The sequence below is a fragment of the Lonchura striata genome, chromosome 36 (genome assembly GCF_046129695.1).
Source record: "Lonchura striata isolate bLonStr1 chromosome 36, bLonStr1.mat, whole genome shotgun sequence".
Lineage (NCBI taxonomy): Eukaryota > Metazoa > Chordata > Aves > Passeriformes > Estrildidae > Lonchura > Lonchura striata.
The window spans coordinates 823,643-837,354 of record NC_134638.1 but is presented as its reverse complement, the minus strand read 5'-3'; the positions used below and the strand labels follow the sequence as shown (position 1 = coordinate 837,354).

Here is a 13,712-nt window from a genome sequence, read left to right as displayed (position 1 = left end):
AGGGGAATGTAAAAGGAACCAAAATTTGGGGGGAGGGAGGTTGGGAAGTGATGGTTGAACTGGAATTGGGGTGGAGGAAATGGGGGGGGAAGAAAAGTGGGAGGGGAAGAGGAAAATGAGGAACTTAAAAGGTGGGGGGGCACTAAAATTGGGGGATGTGGGGGTGGGGAGGAGGGATGGGGTGTTGCACCTTTGGGGTGGGGAGTGGATTTGGGGATGGAGCCTTGGGTGTGCTGGGGGAGGGGCACTGGTGAGTCCCATGGGTGGGACTGGCACCCCTGGACCCCCAGAGAGTTACGGGGAGATTCTGGGGTGCCCCACAGGTTTGGGGGCTCCAGGACCCTCCTGTGGGGCTTCAGGGGGACCCCAGGGTGACACCCCGATTTTGGGCACCCCGGGTTCCCCCCACGGTGTCAGGTCGCCCCTTCCCCAGTGACACAGCAAGGCTGAGGGACCCCAGTAGTGGCATTTTGAGGGGGGGGAGTCCCCAGTTTGGTACCACTCCCCCCGTTTGGTTTCCCAGGGATATTGGGGTGTTCTCAGCACCCGTTTTTGGGGGGGTTTGCCCCCCACCCCCCAGGTTTATGGGGACATCAGGTTTATGGGGCCCCGAGTTCGTTCATTCTCCCATTTCCCCAGTGCCATACTGGGGCCCCTCCCCCACCCCCCAGAGCTTCTATTTTTGACACTGGAACCGCCCCCCCCCCCCCCCCGAAATGGGGGCGCGGCCCCTTTAAGAACCCTGCCCTCCCCTTTGTAGAGATTTAAATGTTTGAGGCGGGAGGGGCGTGGCTTCCTCTGGCCCCGCCCCCTGATTAGGCCCCGCCTACGCGCACCTTTCACCCGCTGTCGCTTCCTTGGGCCGCGTCCTTTTATGGAAAGGGGCGTGGCCTGAGCTGCTTAAGCCACGCCCACTCCCCGCCCCCTGCGCTGCCTTCAGGGAGTTTCGCGCCAAGCCATAACCCCGCCCCCTCCCTTTGGCCCCGCCCCCTCGGCAGAATTTAAAGAGACCGCGAGGAATTATTTTTGTTAAAAGTAATAAAAGTTTTAAGGAGAAAAAGAAAACACTTTGAGATCGTTGAGAAAGGGATCGGTGTCCAAATTCGAGGGAGGGTCTCACCTCCCTGCCCCGAACACCTTCTCCAGCAGCCGCATGGGGGGCGCGGCCGGCGGGGGCCGAGCTTTGCGCCGCCAAATCTCCTCCTCGGTGGGCCTTTGGGTGAAGCCCCAGGTCGGCAGAGGGGCGGCGGGGTCTCCCGAGGTTTTTGGGGGGGCTTTGGAGGCCTGGCGGGCATAGAACCCCCCCTCCCGCTTGGCCTGGGCCACCTCGGCCCGCAGGCGCTGCGCCCGCACCTGGCGCTCGTAGCTGAGCCGCTCGCTCAGGTGAGGCCACCGGAACCCGGGCAGGTACTGGAGGGGTGGGCACAGGTCAGGGGACCCCCAAACAACCTCTGACCGCCCCGCCCAATAAGGTTTTGGGGTGTTCAAACCCCCCTCCAGCTGCTGGCCCAGGGTGTGGGAGGGGTCCCCCAACACAGCCCAACCCCTCCCCATGGACCACCCCTCCCCCAGTGCTGGGGACCCCCCTGAAACCTAAAACAGGAACTCCCAGTGGGCCAAAACCATCTGAGACCCCCAAAAATGGGACCCAGGTGCTCCCTACAAACCTGGGAGCCCCAAAAAAGGGACCCAGGTGCCCCCTACAAATGACCCAAGTTTGGAGATCCCCAAAAAGGGACCCAGGGCTACCCCAGCCCCTCACCCATAAAGGGTCCCAACTACCCAGCAACCCACAGGTGCCCCCCCTGCTCTCCCCCAGGGCATCCAAAGGTCTGAGACCCCCTAAAAAGCGATCCAGACCCCCCCATAAAGATATCCAAGTGCCCCTAAAGCTGTTCTGGACCAGCCAGGACCCCTCCTCAGGAGCCCCCGGGCCCCACCTTGATGCTCCAGCAGTGATGGCGGAAGGGGCTGCGGGGCCGGGGGGCCATGGGGGCCCCGTGCAGGAGTTTGGCCGCGCGTTTGGCCGCGCGCTTGTCCCGAAATTCCACCCAGCCCTCGGCGAAGGCCACGGCCGGGGGTCCCCCCGGGCGCTGCCGCCGCCGCCGCACGGAGCCTCCTGCGGGAACGGGGAGGGGGCGCTGAGAAAGGGGTGGGGAGGCCCCCCCCGGGATGGCTGAGCCCCCCCACCCAAGGGTGCTGAACCCCTCCCCGCCCGCTCTGTGGGTGTCAGCGGGGCTGGGAGGGGCCCTGACCCCCCCAATTCTGCACCTGCAGGGGGTCTATGGGCACACCCCCCATTCCCCCATTGCTGGGGCTCTGTGGGGCGCCCTGACCCCCCCCAGACCCCCCGGGACCCCCGGACTCACCGCGGGGCTGGAAGAAGACCCTGCCCAGCTCCCCGTGCGGCCGCAGCAGCGCCCGGGCCTGGCGGGGCCCGAAGCCCGGGGGGAGGAAGGACAAATAAAGGACCCCCGGTACCACCGGCTTTGGGGCGGGGCCGGAGGGGGCTGCGGCGGCGGGGGAGCCCTCGGGACCCTCCTCTTCCTCCTCCTTTTCTTCCTCCTCCTTTTCTTCCTCCTCCTCCTCCTGTTCTCCCTTTTCTTCTTTCTCCTCCTCCTCCTCCTTTTCTTCCTCTTCTTCCTCCTCCTCCTCCTCGCCGCTCCTGTGCGGGTCCCGCTCGGCCCCAGCCATGGCCCCTGCGATGGGCAGAAGGGAGTTCAAGGAAGGCGACCACCCCCAGGCCCCCCCCACCCCTTTCCGGGCTCTGCCGCACCCCCGAATTCCCCCCGGGACCCCCAAAATCGCCCCCCGGGCCCCCCCGCACCCGCACAACGCGGCCGGCCGCGGTCGTAAAACACCAACACAGCCGTAAAGCACCGCCAGCAGGGGACGGGGGAGTCGCGAAAAAGCCGCAAAGCGCGGAGGAGAGGCGTGGCTTTAGGGGGCGGGGTTTACGTGACGGGGCGTGGTTAAACGCGGGGGCGGGGGCGGTGTGGGGGCGTGGCCTGGCGGCGGCGCGAAGCGCGCGCCGCGGTTTGCGCGGGAACGGCTGAGGCGGAGTTTTGGCGGGAAAGGCCCCGCCCGCTCTGGGGCTCCTTAAACCCCCCCAGTGCCCCCCGCCCCAGGTCCCGGGGGTCCCCGAAAGCCCCCGGGACCCACTGAAACCCCCCCCGGGACCCACTGACCACTCTGGGACCCACTGACCCCACCCAGGGACCCACTGACCCCTCCCAGGGACCCACTGACCCCTCCCAGACCCACAGACCCCCCCCCCCAGTGTACCCCCCTTGTCCCCTCAGAGCTCTCCTGGGTCACCCCCTCCATGTCCCCCACAGAACCCCCCCCGTGACTCTCCATGGCCCCCTCAGCCCCCCAAATGTCCCCACAGCCCCCCAGGATCCCCCTCACCCTCCCAGAGTCCCCCTCAGGTCCCCAGAGCCCCCCCCAAAGTCCCCATCAGCCCCCCCGTGTCCCCCCTCCCTCATCTGGTCTGGGGGGGTCCTGGCTGCAGATGAGCAGTGGATTATCCACCCTCCCCCCGTAATCCGACAGCTGGGGGGGATTAGGGCCCTCCCGGCCCCCCCAAACCCCCCGAGGGGTCAGCCCCACCTTGGGACCCCCTGGGGATGTGTTTGGGGAGGGGGGCACCCCTAATTCCCCTCAACCCCCCAGTAATTATCATCTGGTTTAATTGGGGGGGCTCGGGAGGTTGTGGGAGTTCAGCCAAGCTGGGATGGCAGGGGGGGCCCTCCCCTCCCCCTCCCTTTCCCATCAGCATCTGGAGGGACCCCGAGGGGGGATTTGGGGGGGAACTGGGAGGGATTTGGGGGGGAATTGGGGGGGCCAGGACAGGGGTGGCCCCAGTCCCCAGCGGCTGCACAGGGACAGGAGCACCCACGGCCCAGGTGAGTGGGGTGGGGGGCACCAGGACCCCAAACTGGGGGGAGCTGGGGACCCCCAAACCTCCCTCTGGGGTGGGGACAGATCCCTCTGCCCCATGGGGGGCTGCCCCCCACACTGGGGGTGTCCCTGCCTCATGGGGTGTCATTATCCCCCTCTCCACCCCACAAAGGGTGTCCCCCCACCCCAATGGGTGCCATCCCCTACCCCTCACTCCTGGGTGCCCCCCCTGTAACCCCTCTCCGTCCCCTCCTGCCCACCCTGGTCCCCGGGGTCCCACCCCCACCCCACAGCGAGTGACCCCTGCCCCATGGGATGCCACCCCACTGCCCACTTTGCTGACCCCCGCCGGTGACCCTGCTGTCCCTGTGCCCCCCTGGCACCCACCCTGCCCCACGGAGAGCCCCATGGTGTTCCACCCCCCCTCACTGTGCCACCACTGACCCCCCCTGGTGTCCCTGTGCCTCCCTGCCCCACAGAGATTCACCTCTGCCCCCTAACCCCCCTCTTTGCCCCCAGATCACCCCACTGGGGGCCCCACTGGTGGCCCTGCTGTCCCTGTGCCCCCCTGGCACCCACCCTGCCCCACAGGGAGCCATGTCTGCCCCATGAGGTTCTACCCCCCCTCACTGTGCCACCACTGCCCACCCTGGTGTCCCTGTGCCCCCCTGCCCCACAGAGATTCACCTCTGCCCCCTAACCCCCCTCTTTGCCCCCAGCCCACCCCACCCCACTGGTGGCCCTGCTGGTGGCCCTGCTGTCGCTCTGCCCCCCTGCCCCACAGAGAGCCATTTCTGCCCCCTGTTACCCCCTAACCGCGCTCTCTGCCCTCAGCCCACCATGGCCACCCCCCTGGTGACCCCGCTGGTGGCCCTGCTGGTGGCCCTGCTGTCGCTGTGCCCACCGTGCCGCTGCCCCCCGGCGCCCACCCAGCCCCACGCCATCCGGCTGGAGGGCGACCTGACGCTGGGGGGGCTGTTCCCGGTGCATGCCCGCGGCCCCGCCGGGGTGCCCTGCGGGCCGGTCAAGAAGGAGAAGGGCATCCACCGGCTGGAGGCCATGCTGTACGCGCTGGACCGCGTCAACGGCGACCCGCGCGTGCTGCCCAACCTGACGCTGGGCGCCCGCATCCTGGACACCTGCTCCAGGGACACCTACGCCCTGGAGCAGGCGCTGAGCTTCGTGCGCAGCCTCCTGCCCCCCGAGGGGGGTGAGGGCAGCTGCCCCGACGGGTCGGCCCCGCGCCGGCCCCCGCCCGAGCGCCTGGTCGGGGTCATTGGGGCGTCCGCCAGCTCCGTGTCCATCATGGTGGCCAACGTGCTGCGGCTGTTTGCGGTGAGATGGGGGATTTGGGGTGTTGGGGACATGGAGGGGCACTGGGGTCATGGAGGGAGATTGGTGTCTCTGCCAGCTCCGTGTCCATCATGGTGTCCAACGTGCTGTGGCTGTTCGCGGTGAGATGTGGGGATTTGGGGGCGTTGGGGACGTGGAGGGGCACTGGGGACACGCAGGGACGCTGGGGACATGGAGGGACATTGGTGTCTCTGCCAGCTCCATGTCCATCATGGTGTCCAACGTGCTGTGGCTGTTCACAGTGAGATGGGGGGATTTGGGGTGTCCGGGACATGGAGGGATGTTGGGGATATGAAGGAGACCCCCCCTTGGGGACATTGAGGGACACTGGGGACATGGAGGGACATTGGTGTCTCTGCCAGCTCCGTGTCCATCATGGCGGCCAACGTGCTGTGGCTGTTCGCGGTGAGATGGGGGGATTTGGGGTGTCCGGGACATGGAGGGATGTCGGGGATATGAAGGAGACCCCCCCTTGGGGACATTGAGGGACATTGGGGACATGGAGGGACATTGGTGTCTCTGCCAGCTCCATGTCCATCAGGGTGACCAAAGTGCTGCGGCTGTTTGTGGTGAGATGGGGGGATTTGGGGGCGCTGGGGACATGGAGGGGCAGCAGTGGTGCCTCTGCCATCTCCGTGGCCATCATGGTCACCAATATCCAGGTGCTCTTTGTGATCACTGGGGATGTTGGGGACACTGGGGATGTTTGAGGGAATGTGGGGGTGACATGGGACAGCGCTGTCCCCACAGCGTCCTCATGGTGTCCTCTCCCTGTGAGGGGGGGTCTGGCCACCTGCTCCCCCTCTGTGCCCCCCCTCCCTTCCAGAACCTTCCCCTCCTCCCCCAGGGGTGTTACCCACAATCCCCAGGGACGGCAGCAAATGGCCCAGGGGGATTAGGGGGGATTAGGGACAGGGAGAGGGAGGGGGGGTCCCACAGTGCCAGGTCTCCTGGGTGTCCCCCGGGTCACCCCCTGCTTGTCCCCGATGTTCCCCCTTGTCCCCAGCCCCAGGGCTGAGCCCCCTGTGCCCCCTGACACCCCTCTGCCCTCCATGTCCCCTCACCTCACTCGATGTCCCCGATGTCCCGTGTCCCCCCAGACCCTTCCTACATCAACGGCTCCACACTGACACCCCCATGGCCCCTCACCGCCATCTCCCCATGGCCCCACGATGCCCCCAAACCCCCCAATGTCCCTGATGTCCCCAATATCCTCATGTCCCCAGATCCCCCAGATCAGCTACGCCTCCACGGCCCCCGAGCTGTCAGATCCCGGGCGTTACGAGTTCTTCTCGCGGGTGGTGCCGCCGGACTCGTACCAGGCGCAGGCCATGGTGGCCGTGGTGCGGGCGCTGGGCTGGAGCTACGTCAGCACGCTGGCCTCCGAGGGCAACTACGGCGAGAGCGGCGTCGAGGCCTTCGTGCAGAGCTCCCGCGAGGCCGGTGGGCTGTACTGGGTGATACTGGGTTGTACTGGGAGGGGCATTTGGAATGCTGGGAGGGTGCTGGATCATGCTGGGAGGGGCACTGGGCCATACTGGGATGTACTGGGAGGGTGAGCTCTGCAGGGAAGGGGGAGGTTCTGAGGCCTGGACAGGGAAGGTGATCGATCCCCATCCACACTGGTCCATACCGGTCCATACTGGTTTATATTGGTCTGTACTGGGGCAGGGGGCCTGTGCATCGCCCAGTCCATCAAGATCCCGCGGGAGCCAAAGCCGGGGGAGTTTGCCAAGGTCATCGGGCGCCTGATGGAGACGTCGACCGCGCGCGGGGTCGTGCTCTTCGCCAACGAGGACGACATCCGGTGAGACCAGTGCACCCCGGTGCACACCAGTGTGCCCCAGTACACACCAGTCCTGCCCCAGTCCCTCCCCAGTGCTCCTCAGCCTGCTGGAGTTCATCCCAGCCTAGTCAGGTCCCCACAGTCCAACTCAGTGGCCTCCCAGTCCTTTCAGTCCGTCCATGTTCCCTCCCAGTCCTTCACAGTCCATCCCAGCAGCCTCCACTGTTCATCCCAGTAGCCACCCAACCCGTTCCAGTCCCTCCCAGTTACCTCCCAGTGCCCCCAGTCCCTCCCAGTTTGCCCAGTAGCCGTGCCTGTCCCCGCAGGCGGGTGCTGGAGGCCGCCACGCTGGCCAACCTCTCGGGCCACTTCTCGTGGGTGGGCTCGGACAGCTGGGGGGCCAAGATGGCACCGGTGCAGGGCCTGGAGGAGGCGGCGCACGGGGCCATCACCATCCTGCCCAAACGGGCCTCGGTGCCCGGTGAGCGCTGGGGGCACTGGGAGGGACTGGGAGGGACTGGGGGGAACTGGGGGAACTGGGAGGGACTGGGGGGAGTGGGGGGAGTGGGGGAACTGGGAGGGACTGTGGGGAGTGGGAGGGACTGGGGGCACTGGAATGGACTGGGAGTTTATTGGGAGGGACTGGGGCAAACTGGGATGGGCTGGGGGAGACTGAAGAATCCTGGGGGGGGCTCTGGGGGGACCCAGGGTGGTTTTGGGGGTTCCAGGGAGGCTCTTAGGGAGCTCTAAGGAGACCTGAGGAGGTTTGGGGGTGCTCTGGGAGGAGTCTGGGGGGCTTGTGGGACACTCCAGGATTCTGTGGGTCACCCATGGCTCTGGGGGGTCCCCTGTGACCCTGAGGGGGCCCCCCCGACCCCCGGTGGCCCCGTGTCCCCCCAGGCTTTGACGAGTACTTCACGTCGCGCTCGCTGGAGAACAACCGCCGCAACCTCTGGTTCCACGAGTTCTGGGAGGACGACTTCAACTGCCGGCTGCCCCACGGCACCGCGCCCCACGGAGACCCCGCGGGGGCACCCGGAGCGCCCGTGCGCAAGTGCACAGGTACCCTGCCCCATGGAGACCCCACAGGGACCCCACAGGGACCCCACAGGGACCCCACAGGTACCCTGCCCCATAGAGACCCCACAGGGACCCCATAGGGACCCCACAGGGACCCCATAGGGACCGCACAGGTACCCTGCCCCATAGAGACCCCACAGGGACCCCACAGGGACCCCACAGGGACCCCATAGGGACCCCACAGGTACCCTGCCCCATAGAGACCCCACAGGGACCCCACAGGTACCCCGTAGGGACCCCACAGGGACCCCACAGGGACCCCACAGGTACCCTGCCCCATAGAGACCCCACAGGGACCCCACAGGTACCCCATAGGGACCCCACAGGTACCCTGCCCCACAGGGACCCTATAGAAACCTCACAGGGACCCCATAGGGACCCCACAGGTAAGTTTAGGGTGTCCATGGCGGGTTTGGGGTGCCCACGGCAGGTTTAGGGTGCCTATAGCAGGTTTAGGGTGCTGTTGCAGGTTTGGGATACCTATGGCAGGTTTGGGGTGCCCAGGGGAGGTTTGGGGTGTCCACAGTGGGTTTGAGGTGCCCACGGCGGGTTTGGGATACCCATGGCAGGTTTAGGGTGCCTATGGCAGGTTTGAGGTGCCCAGGGCAGGTTTGGGGTGTCCACAGTGGGTTTGAGGTACCCACGGCGGGTTTGGGATACCCATGGCAGGTTTAGGGTGCCTACGGCAGGTTTGAGGTGCCCAGGGCAGGTTTGGGGTGTCCACAGTGGGTTTGGGGTGCCCATGGCGAGTTTGGGATACCCATGGCAGTTTTGGGGTGCCCACGGCAGGTTTGGGGTGCCCAGGGCAGGTTTGGGGTGCCCATTGGGATCTCAAACCCCGCAGGCCGGGAGCGCATCGGGCGGGACTCGCCCTACGAGCAGGAGGGGAAGGTGCAGTTCGTCATCGACGCCGTGCTGGCCATGGCCCACGGGCTGCACTCGCTGCTGGGCGAGGCCTGCCCGGGCGGGGGGCTCTGTGCCCACATGGACCCCCCTGACGGGCGCCGCCTGCTCACCCACATCCGCAGGGTGGCCTTCAACGGTACTGTGGCACTGTGGGAACGTACTGGGAGACACTGGGATATACTAGGGTGGCACTGGGAGGGAGATGGTGGCACTGGAGACCATCCTGGGAAGCACTGGGATTTACTGGGGGGAACACGGAGAGGGATGGGAGCACTTGAGACCATACTGGGATGTACTGGGAGCTACTGTGGGGCAGTGGGAAGGGGATGGGGTGCACTGGTAACCATACTGGGAGCACTGGTTTACCCTGTACCGGGGTCACACTGGGGCTAGGGCTGAATCACTGACCTTTCCTGTGGGGTGGCAGGGGTGTCTCTGACCTATACTGGTGGTTACTGGTTTATACTGGTCCATACTGGTGCACAGGCAGCGCAGGGACACCGGTGTCCTTCAACGAGAACGGGGATGCCCCCGGGCGCTACGACATCTTCCAGTTCCAGGGGGGCAATGGCACCGGGGCCTACCGGGCTGTGGGGCAGTGGGTGCAGGGGCTGCACCTGCAGGTGGGTCTGGGACCCTCAAGGACCCCAGGGTGCCCCCTCTGCCCCCCAGGGTCAGCTGGGGGCATCCCAGTGGCCAAATGGGGGCACTGGGTGGGGGATGTCCTGTTCCCCCTGGGTGGGTGTCCATGGAGGGCTTGGGGGAACCGTGGGGTGCCTGTGGGGGGCGTTTGGGGAGGTCTCTGAGGAGGTTTGGGGTGTTCATGGATGGTTTGGGTTGTCTGTGGTGGGTCTGGGTTTTTCATAGGGGGTTTGAGATGTCCATGTGGGTTTGTGGTGTCCACGGGGGTTTTGGGAGGGTCCATGAAGAGGTTTGGGGTGTCCATGGAGGGTTTGGGGGATCCATGAGGTGCCCATGAGGGGTTGGGATGTCTATAGGGTGTTCAAGATGTCCCTAGGGTATTAGGGGTGTCCCTGGGGAGGTTTGGGGTATCCCTGACCGTCCCCCCACCAGGAGGACGCCATGGCCTGGGGCTCCAACTCGTCGTCGCCGCCGCCCTCGGTGTGCAGCCTGCCGTGCGGCCCCGGCGAGCGCAAGAAGCCGGTGAAGGGGGTTCCGTGCTGCTGGCACTGTGAGCTCTGCGGGGGCTACCAGTACCGGGCTGACCTGCTCACCTGCCTGCCCTGTGCCCCCCACCTGCGCCCCACGCCCAACCGCACCGCCTGCCGCCCCACGCCCGTGCTGCGCCTGAGCTGGGGCGACCCCTGCGCCGCCGTCCCGCTGGCCCTGGCCACGCTGGGGCTGATGGCCACCGCCTTCGTGCTGGCCACCTTCGTGCGGCACCACGAGACGCCGATCGTCAAAGCGTCGGGGCGCGAGCTGAGCTACGTCCTGCTGGCCGGCATCGCCCTGGTCTACGCCATCACCTTCCTCATGGTGGCCGAGCCCGGCGTGGGGGTCTGCGCCCTGCGGCGACTCTTCCTGGGCATGGGCATGAGCCTGACCTACGCCGCGCTGCTGACCAAGACCAACCGCATCTACCGCATCTTCGAGCAGGGTGAGGGGCTGGGGGGCAGGGGGTGAGGGGCTGGGGTCTCACCTGTGCCATGCTCTCACCAAGACCAACCACATTTCCACGTCTTTGAGCAGGCTGAGGGGCTGGGGGGCAGGGGGGCACAGGCTGAGGGGCTGGGGGGCAGGAGGGGCTGTGGGGCATGGGGTGAGGGGTTGGGGTCTCACCTGTGCCATGCTCTCACCAAGACCAACTGCGTTGCCACGTCTTTGAGCAGGGTGAGGGGCTGGGGGGCAGGGGGTGAGGGGCTGGGGGGCAGGGGGTGAGGGGCTGGGGGGCAGGAGGGGCTGGGGGGCACGGGGTGAGGGGTTGGGGTCTCACCTGTGCCATGTTCTCACCAAGACCAACCACATTTCCACGTCTTTGAGCAGGGTGAGGGGCTGGGGGGCAGGAGGGGCTGGGGGGCAGGGGGTGAGGGGTTGGGGTCTCACCTGTGCCATGTTCTCACCAAGACCAACCACATTTCCACGTCTTTGAGCAGGGTGAGGGGCATGGGGTGAGGTCGAGGGGCTCTGGGCAGGGCTGAGGGGCTCTGGGGGGCAGAGCCTGGGGTGAGAGGCTGCACGAGGGACATGGGACAGGGTCCCCAGTCTGTGCTCCTCACCAAGACCAGCCCCATCCCCAAGAGATGTGGCTTCCAGGACCTCCAAAAGTTTTGGAGCCCCAGCTCAGGCTGAGGGACACGGGGTACCCCAACCCTCTCCCCTTCAGGCCTGGCGAGCTCTGGGGGTGCCAGCAGCCCCCCATGACCCGCCGTACCCCGCAGGGAAGCGCTCGGTGACGCCGCCGCGCTTCATCAGCCCCACCTCGCAGCTGGTCATCACCTTCTCGCTCAGCGGGCTGCAGCTGGTGGCCGCGGCCACCTGGCTGCTGGTCCGGCCACCCCACGCCCTCATCGACTACGAGATGGGCCGGACCCCCGACCCCGAGGCGGCGCGGGGGGTCCTGCGCTGCGACATGGCCGAGGGGGCCACGCTGGCCTGCCTGGCCTACGCCCTGCTGCTGATGCTCACCTGCACCGTGTACGCCGTCAAAGCGCGCGGCGTCCCCGAGAACTTCAACGAGGCCAAGCCCATCGGCTTCGCCATGTACACCACCTGCGTGGTGTGGCTCGCCTTCGGGCCCATCTTCTTCGGAGCCGCCCAGTCGGCAGAGAGGGTGAGGAGGGGGGTTTGGGCTCCCTGGGGGTATCTGGGGGTCCCTGGGGGTATTTGGGGGATCGCTGTGGGCACACATGGTCTGGTTCACCTTCAAGCCCATCTTCAGCACCGCCCAGCTGGCTGAGAAGGTGAGGAGGGGGATTTGGGGGATCCCTAGGGGTATTTCGAGGTCCGCTGGGGGGTCCGTTTTGGGATCAATGGCCTTTAGCCATTTGGGCATCTGTGGGATTTGAGATTTCCTGCTTTTGGGGTCTGCAGGATTCTGGGATACTGTTTTTGGGGTGCAGGTGCACATACAGATGGCCACAGTGACCATGGGCCCTTGGGACAGCTGGGTTGGGGATTGGCCAGGTTTGGGGGGGTCAGTGGGATTTGGGATGGAGGATTTTGGGGTCAGTAGGATTTTAGGGTACCGTTTTCGGGGTGCAGGTGCACGTGCAGACGGCCACGCTGACGGTGTCCATGTCGCTGTCGGCCTCGGTGCCGCTGGGGCTCCTCTACGCCCCCAAGGTCTACGTGATCCTGCTGCACCCCGAGCGCAACCAGCCCAAGCGGCGCGGTGCCGACCCGCCCCCATAGGGACCCCTAGATTGGGGAACCCCCAGCACCCCAAAACCCCCGGCCCCCAGAACCCCCTCCCCACAATAAAGCTGCTCCTGCAAACCCCCAGAAATGTTTTTTTAAGTGAGACAGAGCTGGTGAAGGGGTGGCCGTGAGTTTATTGGGGTGCAGTGGGGTTTTTTATGGGGGGAGGATAGAGGGGGATCCCTCATTTTCAGGGACCTCCCCCACCAGCAGCTCCAGCCAACTTGTCAGAGTGGGGGGGTCTGGGGGTGCCTGTGGAGGAAAAGGGGGTTTGGGGGGGTCACTCTCAGGACCCCCCCAGTGCCCCTCCAAACCCACCAAGAACCCTAAAACCACGCCTGGGATGTCCAAGTGCCTCTGGGCCCCCCCCAAATTGCCCTCAGACCCACTCAGGGACCCCAAAACCACCCCCAGGAACCCCCATTGTCTCAGGGACCCCTAAAAATTGCCCTCAGTGACCTCCAAGTGATCCCCCCCAGGACCCCAAAACCACCCCCAGGATCTCCAAGTGTCTCTGGGACCCCCAAAGTTGCCCTCAGTGACCTCCGACATGACCCCCCAGGATCTCTCAGTGTCCCTGGGACCCCCAAAATTGCCCTTAGACTCCCCCCAGCACCCTCCAAATTGCCCCTGGATCCTTAAACCTGTCCCACAGACCCCCCTAATCCCCTCTGAAGGACCCCCAAACTCCCCCAGGACACCCCCAAAGGACTCACAGGGAGGGGGGGGCCCCCCTTGGTGGGGGGCAGCAGTCGCACCCCCCCGCTCTGGGGGTACCCCGGCTCCAGCTGCAGCGTCCAGAGGGTCTGGGAACCCCGGGGGCCCCCCAGGACCTGCAGGAGCCCCAACTCCGGCTGCCAGTCCAGGGCGAACCTGGGGGGTCACCAGGGGCTTGGGGTGAGCCCCCCAATTAACCCCCAGCCCCCCCACCCTGGCAATTACCCTAAAGCCCCCCAGAACTGCTCCAAAGACCCCCCAACCTCTCCCACAGCCCCCAAAATTAACCTCCCAAATGCCCCTAGTCCTCTCAATTACCCCCTAGACCCTTCAGACCTACCTCAAAGACCCCCCCCAACTCCCCCCCAGCCCCCCAACCTCCCTCAAAGACCCCCCCAGCCCCCCTCACCTGTTCCTCAGGTGTGTCACCTCTGCCCAGAGGCTCCAGCTCTCCCAGCAGCGCTGCTGCAGCTCCAGCAGCCCCGGGCCCAGGGGAGGGAGCAGCCCCAGGGGGGGTTCCTGGGGGGAAAAGGAGGAGGTGGGGAGACCCCAAAACCACCCAGAACCCCCCCGACACCTCCAGAGCAGT

At 66.1% G+C, this 13,712-nt stretch overlaps 1 protein-coding gene across 1 annotated transcript; it reads left to right on the top strand.

Annotated features, from left to right (window-relative positions):
- The first annotated feature begins 200 nt into the window (after positions 1-200).
- On the top strand, positions 201-12,400 carry LOC110480573 (metabotropic glutamate receptor 6). Its single transcript, XM_077789642.1, has 11 exons — positions 201-1,207; positions 4,858-5,238; positions 6,483-6,699; positions 6,928-7,063; positions 7,369-7,523; positions 7,943-8,104; positions 8,967-9,164; positions 9,515-9,651; positions 10,103-10,646; positions 11,428-11,819; positions 12,251-12,400. Exons 1-11 carry the CDS (start codon positions 1,154-1,156, stop codon positions 12,398-12,400), a joined length of 2,526 nt encoding a protein of 841 aa, XP_077645768.1. The 5' UTR covers positions 201-1,153.
- Positions 12,401-13,712: the final 1,312 nt, after the last annotated feature.

Coding starts and splice junctions, on each gene's coding strand:
- LOC110480573 (XM_077789642.1), top strand. CDS start 1,154: ATGGGGGGCGCGGCCGGCGGGGGCCGAGCTTTGCGCCGCCAAATCTCC. Junction 5,239..6,482: donor ACGTGCTGCGGCTGTTTGCG/GTGAGATGGGGG, acceptor TCATGTCCCCAG/ATCCCCCAGATCAGCTACGC. Junction 10,647..11,427: donor CTACCGCATCTTCGAGCAGG/GTGAGGGGCTGG, acceptor CGTACCCCGCAG/GGAAGCGCTCGGTGACGCCG.